Below are 19963 nucleotides of genomic sequence, written 5' to 3'. Positions count from 1 at the left end.
ATGTTTAATTGAAGTAAAAGAAAATATGAAGCTATCAGGCAGGAACTTGGAAGCATAAATTGGGTGCAGATGTTCTCAAGGAAATATACGGCAGAAATGTGGCAAATGTTCAGGGGATATTTGTGTGGTGTTCTGCATAGATACATTCTAATGAGACAGGGAAAGGATGGTAAGGTACTGGAACGATGGTGTACAAAAGCTGCAGAAAATCTAGTCAAGAAGAAAAGAAAAGCTTATGAAAGGTTCAAAAAAGTAGATAATGATAGAGAACCATATAACCATATAACAATTACAGCATGGAAACAGGCCATCTCGGCCCTTCTAGTCCACGCCGAATGCTTACTCTCACCTAGTCCCACCTACCTGCACTCAGCCCATAACCCTCCATTCCTTTCCTGTCCATATATCTATTCAATTTTTTTAAATGGCAAAATCGAACCTGCCTCCACCACTTCTACAGGAAGCTCAGTCCACACAGCTGCCACTGTCTGAGTAAAGAAGTTCCTCCTTGTGTTACCTCTAAACTTTTGCCCCTTAACTCTCAACTGATGTCTCTCTTGTTTGAATCTCCCCTACTGTCAATGGAGAAAGTTTATCCATGTCAGAACTAGAAAATTATAAGGCTATCAGGAAAGAGCTTAAGAATGAAATTAGAAGAGCCTGAAGGGGCCATGAGAAGGCCTTGTCAAGCAAGATTAAGGAAAACCCCAAGACATTCTATAAGTATGTGAAGAGCAAGAGGATAAGATGTATGAGAATAGGACCAATCAAGTGTGACAGTGGAAAAGTGTGAATGGAACCAGAGGAGGTGGCAGAGGTACTTAATGAATGCTTTGCTTCAGTATTCACTACAGAAAAGGACCTTGGAGATTGTCAGGATGGCTTACAGCAAACTGAAAAGCTGGAGCATATAAACATTAAGAAAGAGGATGTGCTGGAGCTTTTGGAAAGCATCAAGTTGGATGTCACTGGGACCGAGCTACTGTGGGAGGCGAGGGAGGAGATTGCTGAGCCTCTGGCAATAATCTTTGCATCATCAATGTGGATGAGAGAAGTTCTGGAGGATTGGAGGGTTGCAGATGTTGTGCTCTTATTAAAGAAAGGGAGTAGGGATAGCCCAGGAAATTATTGACCAGTGAGTCTAACCTCAGTGGGTTGATGGGGAAGATCCTGAGAGGCAGGATTTATGAACATTTGGCAAGGCATAATATGATTGGGAATAGTCAGCATGGCTTTGTCAAAGGCAGGTCATGCCTTACAAGCCTGGTAGAATTTTTTGAGGATGTGATGAAATGCATTGATGAAGGTAGAGCAGTAGATGTAGTGTATATGGATTTCAGCAAGGCACTTGATAAGTTACCCCATGCAAGGCTTACTGAGAAAGTAAGGAGGCAAGGGATCGAAGGGGGCCTTGCTTTGTGGATCCAGAACCAGCCTGCACCCAGAAGGCAAAAAGTGGTTGTAGACGGGTCATATTCTGCATGGAGGTAGGTGACCAGTGGTGTTCCTCAGGGATCTGTTCTGGGACCCCTTCTCTTCGTGATTCATGTAATTGACCTGGATGAGGAAGTGGAGGGATGGGTTAGTAAATTTGCTGATGACACAAAAGTTGAGGGTGTTGTGGATAGCTTGGAAGGCTGTCAGGATACAGTGGGATATTGGTAGGATGCAAAACTGGGCTGAGAAGTGGCAGATGGAGTTCAACCCAGATAAATGTGAGGTGGTTCATTTTGGTAGGTCAGATATGATGGCAGAATATGGAATTAATGGTAAGACTCTTGACAATGTGGAGGATCAGAGGGATCTTGGGGTTCAAGTCCATAGGACACTCAAAGATGGCTGTGCAGGTTGACTCTGTGGTTAAGAAGGCAGTCAGTGCATTGGCCTTCACAATTGTGGGATTGAGTTTAGGAGCCATGAGGTAATGCTACAGCTATATAGGACCCTGGACAGACCCCACTTGGAGTACTGTGCTCAGTTCTGGTCACCTCACTACAGGAAGGATGTGGAAACTGTAGAAAGGGTGCAGAGGAGATTTACAAGGATGTTGCCTGGATTGAGGAGCATGCTTTATGAGAATAGATTGAGTGAACTTGATCTTTTCTCCTTGGAGCAACAGAGGATGAGAGGTGACTTGGTAGAGGTGTATAAGATAATGAAAGGCATTGATTGTGTGGATAGTCAGAGGCTTTTTCCCAAGGCTGAAATGGCTAACACGAGAGGGCACAGTTTTAAGATGCTTGGAAGTAGGTACAGAGGAGATGTCAGGGGTAAGTTTTTTATGCAGAGAGTGGTGAGTGCATGGAATGGGCTCCAGCGACAATGGTGGAGGTGGATACAATAGGGTCTTTTAAGAGATTTCTGGATAGGTACATGGAGCTTAGAAAAATAGAGGTCTATGGGTAACCCTAGTAATTTCTAAAGTAAGTGCACATTCGGCATGGCATTGTGCGCTGAAGGGACTGTATTGTGCTGTAGGTGTTCAGTGTTTCTGTGGTCAAGAGGTTCAGTTGTTGTTCAGAATGGGGAAGAAATGTGATTTCAGCAACTTTGACCGTGGAATAGTTGTTGGTGCCAGACGGGGTGGTTTGAGTATCTCAGAAATTACTGATGTCCTGTGATTTTAATGCACAGCAGTTTCTAGAGCTAACAGAGAATAGTGAAAAAAAGAAAAGAAATCTATCTCTTTTATGTGGGCGAAATGCCTTGTTAATGACAGAGGTCAGAAGAGAATGGCCAGACCGGTTGAAGCTGACAGAAAGACGACAGTAACTCTTATAATCTCGTGTTACATCAGTGGTGTGCAGAAGAACATCCGTGAATGCACAACACATTGAATCTTGAAGTGAATGGACTACTTCAGCAAAAGACCATGACAACTTTTATTAGGTACAGGAGATACCACATAAAGATCATATGTTGAAGATACACAAGAACAGCACATAGAAAGTTTACCCTTGTCAAATGTGCAGCAGAAAAACAATGGCTAAAGGATGCAATGTGTCTTTACATTGTAGTCTGTTGACGCTTGCTGAGACTTCACAGTCATCTCGCTTTGTCTTGTAGGCACTTGCAGGCTTTACTGTGCAAGATAGTTTAATAACAAATGTCTGCATGCCAAAGTTAAATATTTAGACACTCTAATACCTGATAAAGATTGACAATGTTAATCAGTATGCTTTATGTCACCCTAATGGCATTGTAAAAAAGAAAGGAAAAAACATCTTTCTGCTTCAGGGACTGAATTGATGGACTAATGTTTAAGATATAATTGATGTAAAACAGGTTAAAACCAGTTCAGTGAAGTACAGATTGCAAAAATTCAAATATCACACAATCATTTAAACTCTGTTTTGTGTCTGCTATCATTGGATGATTTAAATCTTCAACGTCTTGAGGTAAGAATTTAGTGTGTGAAGAAAATTTGTGCCAGTAGCAGAGCGACTATAACATAAGATTGCCGAGACATTGCACATCAAGTTGACAGCTATTGGTGTTTAGTTCTTGAATACAAAAAAAATGCAATTGTCAATCCAGTTCAAGACTCTGAAATACAGAACTATTATCACTTGTGTTGGTATAATTAAACATTGTTACCTAAAATAATATGTTAGTAGGCATTGCACAGTAATGCAGCTAGTTTGCTATTTTGTTTAATTCTATGTGTGAAGATGCTGTGACAACATTTGCCAAACTGAACATTACGTTTTATGTTAGTTATTAAAATGGACCCTGTTGTCAGATTGAGAGACAAATGCTGTTCCTTAGAAATTCAGGGCTGTCTGGTATGGGAAGGGGGGAAAGTACTGCACAGGACTAAAAGAAGCTGCAGAGGGTTGTAAATCTAGTCAGCTCCATCTTGGGTACTTGCCTACAAAGTACCCAGGACATCTTCAAGGAGCAGTGTCTCAGAAAGGCAGTATCCATTATTAAGGACCTCCTGCACCCAGGGCATGTCCTCTTTCTCACTGTTACCATCAGGTAGGAGGCACAGAAGCCTGAAGACACACACTCAGCGATTCAGGAACAGCTTCTTCCCCTCTGCCATCTGATTCCTAAATGGATATTGAACCCTTGGACATGTCCCCACTTTTTTAATATACAGTATTTCTGTTTTTAATCTATTCAATATACATTTATTGCAATCGATTTTTTTTCTCTTCTATATGATGTATTGCATTGAACTGCTGCTGCTAAGTTAATGAATTTCATATTATATGCCAGTGAAAATAAACCTGATTCTGATTCAGATTCTGACATTGCAGTAGTTTGTACTTAAATGCACGTAGTGTCAGGAATAAGGTGAATTAAACTCAGGGAGCAATTAGAGATTGGTCGGAATGACATAGTGACATCACTGAGTCATGGCTGAAAGAAGGTCATAGTTGGGAGTTTAACATCAAAGGATATACTTTGTAACAAAAGGACAGGCAGAAAGACATAGGCAGTGGTGTGGCTTTGTTGGTAAAGAGATGGAATTACATCTTTAGAAAGAGGTGACGTAGGGTCAGAGAATGTTGAATCTTTGTGGGTGAAGTTAAGCTGCAGGAGTAAAAAAAATCATTATGGGAATCATATATAGTCCTCCAAATAACAGTCAAGATGTGGGGTTGAGATGTCAAAAGGTGCTGGAAAGGGGCTTGTAAACAGGGTAATGACACAATTGTATTGGGGGTCTTCAGTATAAAAGGGATTTGGAAAAATCAGGTTAGTGTCAGATTGCAAGTGAGGGAATTTGTTGAATGCCTACACGATGGCTTTTTAGAGCAGCTTATGTTTGAGCCTACTTGAGGAAAAACCATATTAGATTAGGTGTTGTGTAAAAGCCCAGATCTTATTAGGGAGCTTAATGTAACAGAACCCTTTGGAGCTAGTGATCCCAATATGATTGAATTCATAACTGCAGTTTGAGAGGGAGAAGCATAAGTCACATGTATCAGTATCGCAATGGAATGAAGGGAATTCCAGAGGCATGAGAGAGGAGCTGGCCCAGGTGTTTTGGAGAGAGATACTGGCAGGGTTAATGGCATAGCAAAGAAAGCTGAAGTTTCTGGGAATAGTTCACAAGGTGCAGGATAGGTATGTCCTATAGAGGAAGTTGTTCTCAAATGGCAGGGGTAAGCAACTGTGGCTGACAAGGGAAGTTAAGGACTACATAAAAGCCAAGGAAAGGGCATAGAAGGTAGCAAAAGTGAGTAGGAAGTTGGCTGATTGGGATGCTTTTAAAATCCAACAAAAGGCACAACTAAAACAACTATCAGAAAGGAAAAGCTGAAATATGAGGGCAAGTTAGCTGATAATAAAAGGCAGGATAGTAAAAGTATTTTCAGTTATATAAAAAGTAAAAGGGAGGTGCACCACTGGAAAAAACTTGCTGGGGGCAAAGAAATGGCAGACGAACTGAATAAGAACTTTACTTCTTATTCAGTAAAGTTTTTTACTGAATTGTGGAAGACACTAGCTGTATGACAATAGACAATAGGTGCAGGAGTAGGCCATTCGGCCCTTTGAGCCAGCACCGCCATTCAATGTGAACATGGCTGATCATCCACAATCAGTACCCCGTTCCTGCCTTCTCCCCATCTCCCTGATGCCAGAGATCCGTGAGTGTCAGGGAGCAGGAGTGCCAATACTACTACAAAGGAAAAAGTGCCAGGCAAACTGGAAGTCTTCAGGTGGAAAACCACCTGGACCAATGAACTACATCTCAGAATCTTGAAAGAGGTTGTTGAAGTGATTCTGGCATGGTCCCAGAGGACTGAAAAATTGCAAATGTCACTCCATTCTTTAAGAAGGGAGGAAGACAGAGAGGAAATTATAGGCTAGTGTTGGAGTCCATTATTAAAGATGGGGTTTTGGGATACTTGAAGATTAATGATAAAATGAGTCAAAGTCAGCATGGTGGCTGTAAGGGGAAATCTTGCCTAGCAAATCTGTTAGAATTCTTCAAGGAATTAACCAGCAGGTTGGACAAAGGGAAGACAATGGATGTCATTTACTAGATCTTTAGAAGACATTTGATAAGGTGCCTCACATGAGGCTGTTTAGCAAGATAAAATCCCATGGTGTTACAGGAAAGGTACTGGCATAGATTGAGGAATGGCTGACAGGCAGGAGGCAGTGAGTGGGAATCAAGGGGGCCTATTCCGGTTGGCTGCTGGTGACTAGTGTGTTCCTCAAGGGTCAGTATTGGGACTGCTACTTTTCACATTTTTTGTCAGTGATTTAGATTGTGGAATCAATGGCATTGTGACAAAGTTTGCAGTTGATATGAAGATAGGTGGAGGCATAGGTAGTGCTGAGGAAGCAATGCGATTGCAACAAGGCTTAGACAAATTGGAAGAATGGACAAAAAAGTGTTGGAAAATGTATGATGTGTGAGGGAAAATTGAAGCATCAGAGGTGCAAAAGGACTTAGGGGTCCTCCTCCCAGAAGGTTAATTCACAGGCTGAGTCTGTGGTAAAAAAAAGGCAATTGCAATATTGGCATTAATTTTAAGTGGAATAGAATATAAAAACAAGGAGATAGTGCTGAAACTTTATAAGACATTAGTCAGGCTGCACTTGGTTCAGTTGGTCCCTTATCTCAAAAAGGATATTTATTGGAGAGTGTCCTGAGGAGGCTCACGAGGGTGATTCCAGGAATGAAGGGGTTGACATATGAAGTGCATTTAGCAGCTTTGGGCCTGTACTCACTGGAATTTAGAAGGGATCTCATTGAAGTCTACCAAATGTTGAAAGGACTAGATAGGTGGATGTGGAGAGGATGTTCTCTCTGGTGGGGGTATCCAGAACTAGAGGACATGGCCTCCAAATTGAGAAGCAACCTTTTAGAATAAAAATAAGAAGGAAATGTTTTACCCAGAGAGTAGTAAATCTGTGGAATGCTCGGCCACAGACAGCGGTAGAGGCCAAATCTGTAGATATACTTAAAGTGGAAGCTGATAGATTCCTGATTGGTCAGGACGTCAGGGGATATAGTCAGAGGGCAGGTGTATGGGGTTGAATGGAATCTGGGTGAAATGGAGGAGTGAACTCAATGGGCTGAATGGCCTAAATCTGTTCCAATACCTTATGGTCTTATACTGAAAGTTATTTTGTTGGATTCAATGCAAAAGAAATTATTAATTAGTTACAAGTGTAAGACTAGTTGATAATAACTGAAATAAAGACAGAATATGTTGAAAGTACTCAGCAACAACTCTAACAGATGGTGTTTTATTTACAAGTCATTACTTGTTCAGGTCTTTTCTTACATAAATGATTTTTTCCCCATCAAATGTAGCCTCAGGTGGCTGAAGTTTTACATTCTGTTATTTGCAATTCTCTTATTAAACTGTTTTTCAGACAAATCTAGAAAAAAACCTTGACAAGGCCATTGCTGCAGGGGACATAGATGAAGCGGAGCGGTTGAGTGACAACCTTGCTCTTCGTAAGGTAAGCTGTTAGGCCACAAGCTGTGCCTTCATCATGATAAATTACAGTACATTAATTTTTTTAGCCTTTCCATGTGAAGAACAAAAGCTGGAATTGTTTAAAATATTCATGGAATCCATGTTTCGTTTTTAATAGTTCTTCATTAGAAGACTATTTTAAAAATATTATTTTGTTGTCTCTCCTTCATATGGTATTAGACAGATTTTGTGGTGGAAATAACAATGGATTTAATCACATTGCTGCTTTTATTATCTGAAGCATTGATAGTACAAGGATGTTTCCTTCTCATATTGTACTATTTTAGTGTCTTAACATGAAGAACGTGAGTTTCAGTCCTTATCCAGTAAATGTTCCAGGAAAAGTTATGGCTGGAAATTGTAACTGGATTTTTATTATTTTCAGTAGCACTAGCAACCTCTCTGGCAACAGATATACCTTGGCAAATATTGAAAGGATTGGGTTTCTTTTTATCAAATAGAATATTTTTTGCTTTGTTACCTATCTCTCTCAATCCATTTTCTTCCCCTCTTATTTTGTTTTCTGTATATGGTTTTACACTGACTTAAATTTTCTAATATTTATGGTTTAGGCCAAATGCATGAGGGAGGGTTCTTCAGTCAGGTCAGCTGACAGATAATTCTGTACCTTGGGGTGTTACTCAAATACTAGATTCTCTGGAGGGCAGCGAACTGAAACACATTTCTATTTATTGTAAATTGCCAAGTTAAAGAGTATAAAAATTCTGTGATAATCTCTAAGAGTGTAAACTGCAAAATCCAAACCTTTGATTCCTTGCTGAGCTCAGGCATCACAGCTGCTGAATGTCTTTCTGATATTTTGCCTGAGCACCCATTCTTCTCATTTCTGTGGTAGATATTGAATTTAGTGGTTTCCACCCTCACCCTAGCATTTCTGCAGCTACTTGTCCAGAAGGAATTTTTGGAAACTTTCTCTTTCTGGATTTGTGAATAATTATGTCCATAATGCAGTCTGTCTTCCAAATGAACTTATTCTGCATATGTTTATATTATACTTTTTTTTTTAGTCTGAAAAATCCACTGGATTAAGAAAGGTGCAGTTTGGTTTTGTAAATATTTCTTCTCAATTAGAAATAATTTTGAAACTGGACCAAAACCTGTTCCTCTCTAACATGCTGTGAATCCAGACATTTAGTAAAATAATTAGGTTTAATTGTGTGTGTGTGTGTCTCGCTTCAACATTACTAGGGGTAAATCATGATGAAAGGCTATTCTATGTTGATGCCTATTGTATCACATATGCTTTAAATATATACATATTTTCATATTGCCAGAAAACCCTCTTTCATTGTAGATTCAATTTAGCCAAATTGCAACATAAGTTTTATTTTGATGAACAGAATATGCTCTGATGATAAATATTGCAGGTATTATAGATTGATCAGAATCAGGTTTATTATCACCGGCATGTGACATGAAATTTGTTATCTTAGCAGCAGCAGTTCAATGCAATACATAATCTAGCAGAGAGAAAAAAAAATAATAATAATAAATAAAATAACAATAATAAACAAGTAAATCAATTACAATAGATTTAAAAGAACATGCAAAAACATAAATATTGTATATTAGAAAAAGTGAGGTGGTGTCCAAAGCTTCAATGTCCATTTAGAAATTGGATGGCAGAGGGGAAGAAGCTGTTCCTGAATCGCTGAGTGTGTGCCTTCAGGCTTCTGTATCTCTTACCTGATGGTAACAGCGAGAAAAAGGACATGCCCTGGGTGCTGGGGGTCCTTAATAATGGGCGCTGTCTTTCTGAGACACCGCTCCTTGAAGATATCCTGGGTACTTCATAGGCTAGTACCCGAGACTTACAACCTACTACAGCTTCTTTCAGTCCTGTGCAATAGCCCCTCCATTCCAGACAGTGACACAGCCTGTCAGAATGCTCACCACGGTACAACTATAGAAGTTTTTGAGTGATTTGGCTGTTTTTCAAGTTAATCTTGAATTGTTTCAGCACAGTTTCATGATTTTCTCTTTATTTAAAAAAAATGTGTGGTCTTTAGATTTCTTTTTTCTAGAATCTTGACAATATTTTAGACTATAATAAAACCAGAAGACATAGGAGCAGAATTAGGCCATTTGGCCCATCGAGTATGCTCCGCCATTCATTCATGGATGATCCTTTTTTCACCTTCTCAGCCCCACTCCCTGGACTTGTCCCCGTAGTCTTTGATGCTGTAGCCAATCCAGAACCTATCAATCTCCACCTTAAATACATCAACAACCTAACTGGCATAGCTGCTTGTGGTAACAAGTTCCACAAATTCACCACCAGCCTCTGGCTAAAGAAATTTCTCTGCACCTCTAAGGGGAGTAAGGGACGGCCGTGGCTGACGAGGGAAATAAAGGACAGTATAAAAATGAAAGAGAAGAAGTATAACATAGCAAAGATGAGTGGGAAGCTGGAGGACTGGGAAGCTTTTAAAGAGCAACAGAAGATAACAAAAAAGGCAATATGCGGAGAAAATATGAGGTACGAAGGTAAACTAGCCAAGAATATAAAGGAGGATAGTAAAAGCTTCTTTAGGTATGTGAAAAGCAAAAAAGTAGTTAAGACCAAAATTAGGCCATTGAAGTCAGAAACGGGTGAATTTATTATGGGGAACAAGGAAATAGCAGATGAGTTGAACGGGTACTTTGGATCTGTCTTCACTAGCAAAGACACAATCTCCCAGATGTAATAGTGGCCAAAGGGACTAGGGTAATGGATGAACTGAATGAAATTTATATTAGGCAGGAAACGATGTTGGATAGACTGTTGGGTCTGAAGGCTGATAAGTTCCCAGGACCTGATGGTCTGCATCCCAGGGTACTTAAGGAGGTGGCTCTAAAAATCGTGGACACATTGGTAATCATTTTCCAATGTTCTATAGATTCAGGATCAGTTCCTGCAGATTGGAGGGTGGCTAATGTCCCACTTTTCAAGAAAGGAGGGAGAGAGAAAACAGGGAATTATAGACCGGTTAGCCTGAAGTCAGTAGTGGGAAAGATGCTGGAGTCAATTATAAAAGAGGAAATTACAACACATTGGATAGCAGTAGAAGGATCAGTCCGAGTCAGCATGGATTTATGAAGGGAAAATCATGCTTGACTAATCTGGAGTTTTTTGAGGAAGTAACTATGAAAATGGACAAGGGAGAGCCAGTGGATGTAGTGTACCTGGACTTCCAGAAAGCTTTTGATAAAGTCCCACATAGGAGATTAGTGGGCAAAATTAGGGCACATGGTATTGGGGGCAGAGTACTGACATGGATTGAAAATTGGCTGGTTGACAGGAAACAAAGTGTAGCGATTAACGGGTCCCTTTCGGAATGGCAGGCTGTGACCAGTGGGGGACCGCAAGGTTCGGTGCTGGGACTGCAACTGTTTACAATATACATTAATGATTTAGATGAATGGATTAAAAGTAATGTTACGTACCCTGTAACTGGGTGTGTGACCAGCAGAGAAAGAAGAATCCGTTGGAGTCTGGTGGTACCAAACTAAAGGTGTTTATTAGTAAACTACATAATACAATATCAAAAATGCAAATATACATATAAAACAAGTTAGCAGTAATAAACCTAAAAGTGTAGGAATAATAATAATCAATAATAAACAAGCTGTATCGATGTCTAGGGGTAAATGAATTGTCATAGGAAAGTATAGAGTTCAGTTCATAAATGCTGAGGTAGTTATGGTTGTTGTATTGAAATCGTTGAAGAGAGAGAGAGAGCGAGCGAGAGGTAACAGCTACAGCAGGCAAACCTTCCGTTGCTTTCTTAATCCGTTGTATCGTTGTGGTCATTCAGTTATGACCCCTCTTCTTCAGCTAGACCATTCTTCTGTGGTGGACTCATCACTCTGGCATGAGTGAACACACACACAAGTCCCCACCGGCCCTGCTGTAACACTGTGAGCTTTACTGACCGATCTCCTGATTCGGTCTCCGAAGCCCCCACCTTTCTGTGGGTTCCCAACACTCAGTCAGTGTCCACTGGTGTGTCTGAAGGGTGTCTCTCCAGACCTGTCTCTTATCCCCACTCACGGGGTCTCAGCTATCCATCAACTCTGAATGACCGTGTCCATCAAATCAGGCCACTCCAGCTATCTCCTGAGGAATGTTAATGAGCAAAGTAAAGTCCTTGTAGTGGAAGGTAAATAATCCAGAAAGAGTCAAAATACAGTAAATCAACAGTCTCTCTCCCCTCTCTTATCTGTAGCAGATGTTCTTGCCTGTGTTTCATCTCTCTGTCTCTCATGAGCAGCATAGCAACAGCAATAGTTCATAGTTCTCAGGAGGGGGGTTGGGAATGGTTAACTCTGCACCCCATTGACCATTAGGTCTATTCATCACTCATAACAGTAACATTAGCAAATTTGCTGATGACACAAAGCTGGGTGGCAGTGTGAAATGTCAGGAGGGTGTTATGAGAATGCAGGGTGACTTGGACAGGTTGGGTAAGTGGGCAAATGTATGGCAGATGCAGTTTAATGTGGATAAATGTGAGGTTATCCACTTTGGTGGCAAGAACAGGAAGGCAGATTACTATCTAAATGGAGTCAAGTTAGGAAAAGGGGAAGTACAATGAGATCTAGGTGTTCTTGTACATCAGTCAATGAAAGCAAGCATACAGGTACAGCAAAGCTAATGGCATGCTGGCTTTTATAACAAGAGGAATTGAGTATAGGAGTAAAGAGATCCTTCTGCAGCTGTACAGGGCCCTGGTGAGACCCCACCTGGAGTATTGTGTGCAGTTTTGGTCTCCAAATTTGAGGAAGGACATTCTTGCTATTGAGGGAGTGCAGCGTAGATTCACAAGGTTAATTCCCGGAATGGCGGGACTGTCATATGTTGAAAGATTGGAGCGACTGGGCTTGTATACACTGGAATTTAGAAGGATGAGAGGGGATCTGGTTGAAACATATAAGATTATTAAGGGATTGGACACGCTGGAGGCAGGAAGCATGTTCCTGCTGATGGGTGAGTCCAGAACTAGAGGCCATAGTTTAAGAATAAGAGGTAGGCTATTTAGAACAGAGATGCAGAAAAACTTTTTCACCCAGAGAGTGGTGGATATGTGGAATGCTCTGCCCCAGAAGGCAGTGGAGGCCAAGTCTCTGGATGCTTTCAAGAGAGAGTTAGATAGAGCTCTTATAGATAGCGGGGTCAAGGGATATGGGGAGAGGGCAGGAACGGGGTACTGATTGTGTATGATCAGCCATGACTACAGTGAATGGCAGTGCTGGCTAGAAGGGCCGAATGGCCTACTCCTGCACCTACTGTCTATTGTCTATTAAATCGATGCCCTATCCTGAAGCTGTGCTCTCTTGTCCTAGACTCCCCCACCATGGGAAAGATCCTTTTCACATCTAGGCCTTTTAAAATTCAAAATGTTTTAATGAAATCCCCCCCCTCATCCTTCATAATTCCAATGAGTACAGACCCAAAGCCATCAAGCATTCCTCATGATAACCCTTTCATTCCTGGAATCAACCTTGTGAACCTCCTCTGAACTCTCTCCAATGGGAGCGTATCTTTTCTTAGATAAGAAGCCCAGAACTGCTCACAAAACTCAAGGTGAGGCATCACCAGTGCCTTATAAAGCTTCAGCATCACATCCTTGCTCTTTTATTCTAGACTTCTTGAAATGAATGCTACCATTGCATTTGTCTTCTTCACCACCGACTCAACCTACCAGTTAACCTTTAGGGAGCTCTGCAGAAGGACTCCTAAGTCCCTTTGTATCTCAGATTTTGGATTTTCTCCCCTTTTAGAAAATAGTTTGCACGTTCATTTGTTCCAGCAAAGTGCATAACCATGCATTTTCCAACATTGTATTTCATTTGCCACTTTCTTGCCCATTCTCCTAATCTGTCCAAGTCCTTCTGCATCCTACCTGTTTCCACAACACTACCTGCCCTCCACCAATCTTCCTATCATCTGCAAACTTGGCAACAAAGCCATCTATTCCATCATCTTGATATACAGAATTTTTTAAAATGGTCCCGATACTGATCAATGTGGAACACCACTAGTCACTGGCAGCCAACCAGTAAAGGAACATTATATTCCACTCACTGCCTCCTACCTATCAGCCAATGCTCTAACCTTGTGGTAACTTTCCTGTAATGTCATGGGCTTTTAACTTAGTAAGCAGCCTGATGTGTGGCACCTTGTCAGAGGCCTTCTGAAGAATCCAAATATACAATATCTACTGCATCGCCTTTAGCTGTCCGACTTTCAATCTCTTTGAAGAATTCCAACAGGTTTGTCAGGCAAGATTTTCCTTTAAGAAAACTATGCTGACTCTGTCCTATCTTGTCCCTGTGTCACTAAGTATTCCAAAACCTCATCCTTAATTGACTCCAACATCTTCCCAACCACTGAAGTCAGGGTAACTGATCTATAATTTCTTTTCTGCTGCCTCCCTCCTTCCTTAAAGAGTGGAGTGACATTTGCAATTTTTCAGTCCTCTGGAACCTTTAGTTGTTTTCTGTAAGTTTTTGAAAGCTTCCCAATCCTCTTACTGATTTTTGCTTAGTTGTATGCCCTCTCTTTTGCTTTTTGATTACCTTTGACTTCCCTTGTCAGCCCGTTCTACTATTTTGCCATTTGAGTACTTCTTTGTTTTTGGAATATCCTGTACCTCCCTCATTTTCCTCAGAAACTCAAGCCATTGACAGACAGACAGACAGACAAACTTTATTGATCCCAAGGGGAAATTGGGTTTTGTTACAGCCACACCAACCATCCCTTCCAGCTCTGTTGTCATCCCTTCCAGCACCTCCTTCCAATTTATTTTGGCCAACTCCTCCCAACATATCGATGTGGTCATAAAGAAGGCAAGACAGTGACTATACTTCATTAGGAGCTTGAAGAAATTTGGCATGTCAACAAATACACTCAAAAACTTCTATAGTTGTACCATGGAGAGCAGTCTAACAGGCTGCATCACTGTCTATTATGGAGGGGCTACTGCACAGGACCAAAAGAAGCTGCAGAAGGTTGTAAATCTAGTCAGCTCCACCTTGGGCATGAGCCTACAAAGTACCCAGGACATCTTCAGGGAGCGGTGTCTCAGAAAGGCAGCATCCATTATTAAGGACCTCCAGCACCCAGGGCATGCATTTTCTCACTGATACCATCAGAAAGGAGATACAGAAGCCTGAAGGCACACACTCAGTGATTCAGGAACAGCTTCTTCCCCTCTGCCATCTGATTCCTAAATGGACATTGAAGTTTTGGACACTACCTCACATTTTTTAATATACAGTATTTCTGTTTTTGCACATTTTAAAAAAATCTATTCAATATACATAATTGATTTACTTGGTTATTTATTATGTTTTGTTTTATTGTTATTTATTTTCTCTCTTTGCTAGATTATTCCATTGAACTGCTGTTGCTAAGTTAACAAATTTCACGTCACATGCCGGTGATAATAAACCTGATTCTGATTCTGATTCATACCAGTGTAATTTCCTTTACTCCACTGAAATACTGCTTGTCAGACTTTACTTCCTCCCTATCAAATCTCAAACTGAACTCAATCATATTGTGATTACTGCCTCCCAAGGGTTTCTTTACCTTAAGCTCCCTATTCACCTCCGGCTCATTACATAACACCCAATCCAGTATAACTCATCCCTTTGTTGGCTCAATGACAAACTGCTCTAAAAAGCCATCTTGTAGGCATTCAGCAAGTTCACTTTCTTGAGGTCCATTGCCAACTTGAATATCCCAATCTACCTGCATGTTAAAATCTCCCATGACAATCATAACATTGCCCTTTCCTATTTTCTGTAGTCCACATCCCAGCTACTGCTTGAAGGCCTGTATATAACTGCTATCAGGGTCCTTTTACCCTTGCAGTTTCTTAACTTAATCCACAAGGATTCAATATCTTCTAATCCTATGCCACATCTTTCTAATGTATTCATGCCATTCTTTATCAGCGGAACCTATCGGTCCTATCCTGAGTCCCTTCACTCCAGTTCCCACCCCCTGTCAAATTCTGGATCCACAAAGCAATGTCCCCTTGGATTCCATGCCTCCTTACTTTCTCAATAAGGCTTGCATGGGGTACCTTATCAAATGCCTTACTGAAATGCATATACACTGCATCTACTGCTCTTCCTTCATCAATGGGTTTAGTCACATCCTCAAAAATTTCAATCAGGCTCGTAAGGCAAGACCTGCCCTTGACAAAGCCATGCTGACTATTCCTAATCATATTATACCTCTCCAAATGTTCATAAATCCTGCCTCTCAGGATCTTCTCCATCAACTTACCAACCACTGAAGTAAGACTCACTGGTCTATAATTTCCTGGGCTATCTCTACTCCCTTTCTTGAATAAAGGAAGAACATCCGCAACCCTCCAGTCCTCCAGAACCTCTCCCGTCCCTATTGATGATACAAAGATCATCGCCAGAGGCTCAGCAATCTCCTCCCTCACCTCCTACAGTATCCTGGGGTACATTTCGTCCGGTCCCAGTGACTTATCCAACTTGATGCTTTCCAAAAGCTCCAAAATATCCTCTTTCTTAATATCTGCAAGCTTTTCAGTCTGCTGCAAGTCATCACTACTATCATTAAGATCTTTTTCCATAGTGAATACTGAAGTAAAGTATTCATTAAGTACCTCTACCATTTTCTCTGGCTCCATACACACTTACCCACTGTCACACTTGATAGGTCCTATTCTGTCATGTCTTATCCTCTTGTTCTTCACATATTTGTAGAATGCCTTGTGGTTGTCCTTAATCCTGCCCGCCAAGGCCTTGTCATGGCCCCTTCTGGCTCTCCTAATTTCCTTCTTAAGCTCCTTCTTATTAGCCTTATAATCTTCTAGATCTCTAACATTACCTAGTTCTCTGAACCTTTTGTAAGCTTCTTGACTAGATTTATTACAGTCTTTGTACACCACGCATGGTTCCTGTACCCTACCATAACTTCCCTGTCTCATTGGAAAGTACCTATACAGAACTCTACACAAATATCCCCCGAATATTTGCCACATTTCTTCCGTACTTTTCCCTGAGAACATCTGTTTCCAATTTAAGCCTCCAATTTCCAGCCTGATAGCCTCATAATTCCCTTTACTCCAATTAAATGTTTTTCTAACTTGTCTGTTCCTATCTCTCTCCAATGCTATTGTGAAGGAGATAGAATTATGATCACTATCTCCAAAATGCTCTCCCACTGAGAGATCTGACACCTGACCAGGTTCATTTCCCAAATCAAGTACAGTCTCTCCTCTTGTAGGCTTATCTACATATTGTGTCAAGAAACCTTCCTGAGCACACCTAACAAACTCCACCCCATCTAAACCCCTTGCTCTAGGGAGATGCCAATCGATATTTGGGAAATTAAAATCTCCCATCACAACAACTCTGTTATTATTACACCTTGCCAGGGTTTGTTTCCCTATCTGTTACTATTGGGCGGCCTATAAAAAACACCGAATAAAGTTATTGACCCCTTCCTGTTCCTAACCTCCACCCACAGAGACTCCGTAGACAATCCCTCTGTAGCATCCACCTTTTCTGCAGCCGTGACATTATCTCTGATCAACTGTGCCACACCCCACCTCTTTTGCCTCCCTCCCTGTCCTTTCTGAAACATCTAAAACCCGTTACTTGAAGTAATCAATCCTGTCCCTGAGCCATCCAAGTCTCTGTAATGGCCACCACATCATATCTCCAAGTACAGATCCACACTCTAAGTTCATCCACTTTGTTCACAATACTCCTTGCATTAAAATAGACACATCTCAAGCCTTCGGTCTGAGTGCGTCCCTTCTCTGTCACCTGTCTGTCTTCCCTCTCGCAATGGCTTCAAGCTTTCTCTATTTGTGAGCTAACCTCCTCTTCCCCAGTCTCTTCAGTTTGGTTCCCACTCCCCAACAATTCTAGTTTAAACTCTCCCCAGTAGCCTTAGCAAACCTCCCCGCCAGGATATTCGTCCCCCTGGGATTCAGGTGCAACCTGTCCTTTTTTTTTAGGTCACACCTGCCCCAAAGGAGGTCCCAGTGATCCAGAAATCTGAATCCCTGCCCCCTGCTCCAATCCCTCAGCCACAAATTTATCCTCCACCTTATTCTATTCCTATTCTCACTGTCGCATGGCGCAAGCAGTAATCCCGAGCTTACTACCTTTGCGGTTCTGCTTCTCGACTTTCTTCCTAGCTCCCTGTAGTCTCTTTTCAGGACCTCTTCCCTTTTCCTACCTTTGTCATTGGTACCAATATGTACCACAACCTCTGGCTGTTCTCCCTCCCACCGCAGGATATCTTGGGCGTAATCTGAAACATCCCGGACCCTGGCACCTGGGAGGCAAACTACCATCTGAGTTTCTTTCCTGCATCCACAGAATCGCCTGTCTGAACCCCTGACTATAGAGTCCCCTATCACTACTGCCTTCCTCTTCCTTTCCCTACCCTTCTGAGCCACAGGGCCAGACTCTGTGCTAGAGGCACGGCCACTGGCGCTTCCCCCAGGTAAGCTGTTCCCCTGCCCCGCCAACAGTACTCAAACAGGAGTACTTATTGTCAAGGGGTACAGCCACAGGGGTACTCTCTAGACCCTGACTCTTCCCCTTCCCCCTCCCACTTGTCTGTCTCCCATGGCCCTGGTGTGACCACCTGCCCATAGCTCCTCTCTATCACCTTCTCACTCTCCAGTTCCCTAACTCAATCCCTCAGGAGCTGCAGCTTGACACACCTGGTGCAGATATAGCCGTCCGGGAGGCTGTGAGACCCCAGGAACCCCCACATCTGACACCAAGCACAGAAAACTGGCCTCACACACATACTTCCTACCTTGCCTCGTCCCATTACCGCCTAACCCCTTTGAGCCAAAGCCCTACCACTCTGCTGCCTCTCACTCTGCTGCCTGCTCCGACACTGCCCCCTAGATATGGCGGTCTTTTTAACCCTTTCGTGCTCTACTGGCTGATGTCACACGCCTGCGCAGTCTCGCCTCTCTTTAACCCAAGTAGTAAAAAAACTCCCTTCACTCCGAAAAATCAGCAGTTCACTCGCAGCCTTCTTGAAGGAAGTTTGTACCGTAGATTCCGGATTTTAAGCCGCTACTTTTTTCCCACATTTTGAACTGCTTTAAACTTTGCGGCCTTTAATACGGAGCGGCTAATGCATTATTTTTTTTCATGCCGCCTCGTAAACATTTTGCCTCGTAACAGTAGACCAATAAAATTGATGAGTAGTTCACAGAGGTCCAATGAAATTGTACGATAAATCAAGCGCACTTTCACAATTAAATTATTGTAAATCAGTCATTTGTACTCACCCTCATCAACATGGAAAACACTCGAAGAAAAGCATTGTGCTGCCTTTATGGCAGTTATTTAGTTTATAATATTTTCGCTTAGTAATTCATTTTCTAGTTAAAGTTAGAAGAGTTTTAACTATATTTGTTTTCTGTACTACATCGCGGGATGCTATGACGTCACACCCGGTTTCGCCGCGTCTTGTGGGATACCAGTTTGCGATAAACGGAAAGGAGGGGGGGAGCGGCGGAGCCAAATCGCTGCTTTTAAGTTAAAGGCGATCAATAACTTTTCCTGGTAGGCTGCAGTATATATATTTTTTACCAGTCGTTAGGAGATATTGGAATGTTGTTCAGTAAAGAAGTATACGCAACGTATATTTAAAAGTAGCCGCGTTACGGGCACGGTTCGAAAAAAAGCATTTGCAATATGTATTTGTTTTTGTTACCATATGGATTTAATTAAAAGTTAAAAAATCCTCACGTGTAATATCTTTCTGTGTAAATATCTCATATTACAACGTGGGACACCTGCGGCCGAAAATCCGGTGCGGCCTTTACAAGTAAAAAATTGATTTTATTTCTAAAATTAGAGCCAGCGGCTTTTAATCAGGTGCGCTCTGTAGTCCGGAATCTACGGTAATTTTAATTAGTAGATCAACAGAAGGATGAATGATCATTCTATTGTAGCAGATCCTCAAGAGGATAAATGTTGAGCTGTTTCTACTAGAGCAGGGGTTCCCAATCTGGGTTCCACGGACCCCTTGTTTAATGATATTGGTCCTAAAGTAAGTTGGGAACCCTTGCACTAGAGGGAGAGTCTTGAAGGGAAGCCATAGGAAAAAGATAAGGAGGCATTATTTAGAACTCAGATATGTTGAAATTTCTTCTTACTGAAGACACTAAGTGCTTTCGTTGAGTCTCCATACCCTTGGAGCTTTGTGAACCCTAGATCAATGGAATTTAAAGAGGGGAGTAGAGAAATTTTTGAAAGTGGGGAATTAAGGAGTTTAAAAGGTAAACTAGCAAGAAGAGAAATTGAGGCTAGGGGCAGATCAGCCACTATTATATCTAATGGTGAGACAGGCTTGAGACATCAGGAACCCTCTACCACTCCATTTGTTATGTATTGTTGTAGCATGAGAATGTTATTCCTTACAGATCATCTTTGGTACTCACTAGATCTTTAAAAATGTTAATGAGAAATAATTA

The 19963-nt window shown here is 41.6% G+C and overlaps 1 protein-coding gene across 10 annotated transcripts in view; it reads left to right on the top strand.

Annotated features, from left to right (window-relative positions):
* The window catches only part of fam204a (family with sequence similarity 204 member A), a 106186-nt gene that overhangs the window by 38279 nt on the left and 47944 nt on the right, over nucleotides 1-19963 (top strand). For 9 of the 10 annotated variants that reach the window (XM_073027861.1, XM_073027853.1, XM_073027854.1 and 6 more), the window contains one exon: nucleotides 7348-7437. The exons of the other annotated variant lie outside the window; for it this stretch is intronic. In XM_073027861.1, the coding sequence (XP_072883962.1) occupies nucleotides 7348-7437 (90 nt within the window). The remainder of the gene's footprint in view (nucleotides 1-7347; nucleotides 7438-19963) is intronic. 10 annotated transcript variants of the gene reach the window in all.

Source organism: Hemitrygon akajei, chromosome 23 (genome assembly GCF_048418815.1).
Source record: "Hemitrygon akajei chromosome 23, sHemAka1.3, whole genome shotgun sequence".
NCBI classification, from domain to species: domain Eukaryota; kingdom Metazoa; phylum Chordata; class Chondrichthyes; order Myliobatiformes; family Dasyatidae; genus Hemitrygon; species Hemitrygon akajei.
This window is presented reverse-complemented; position numbering and strand designations above follow the sequence as displayed.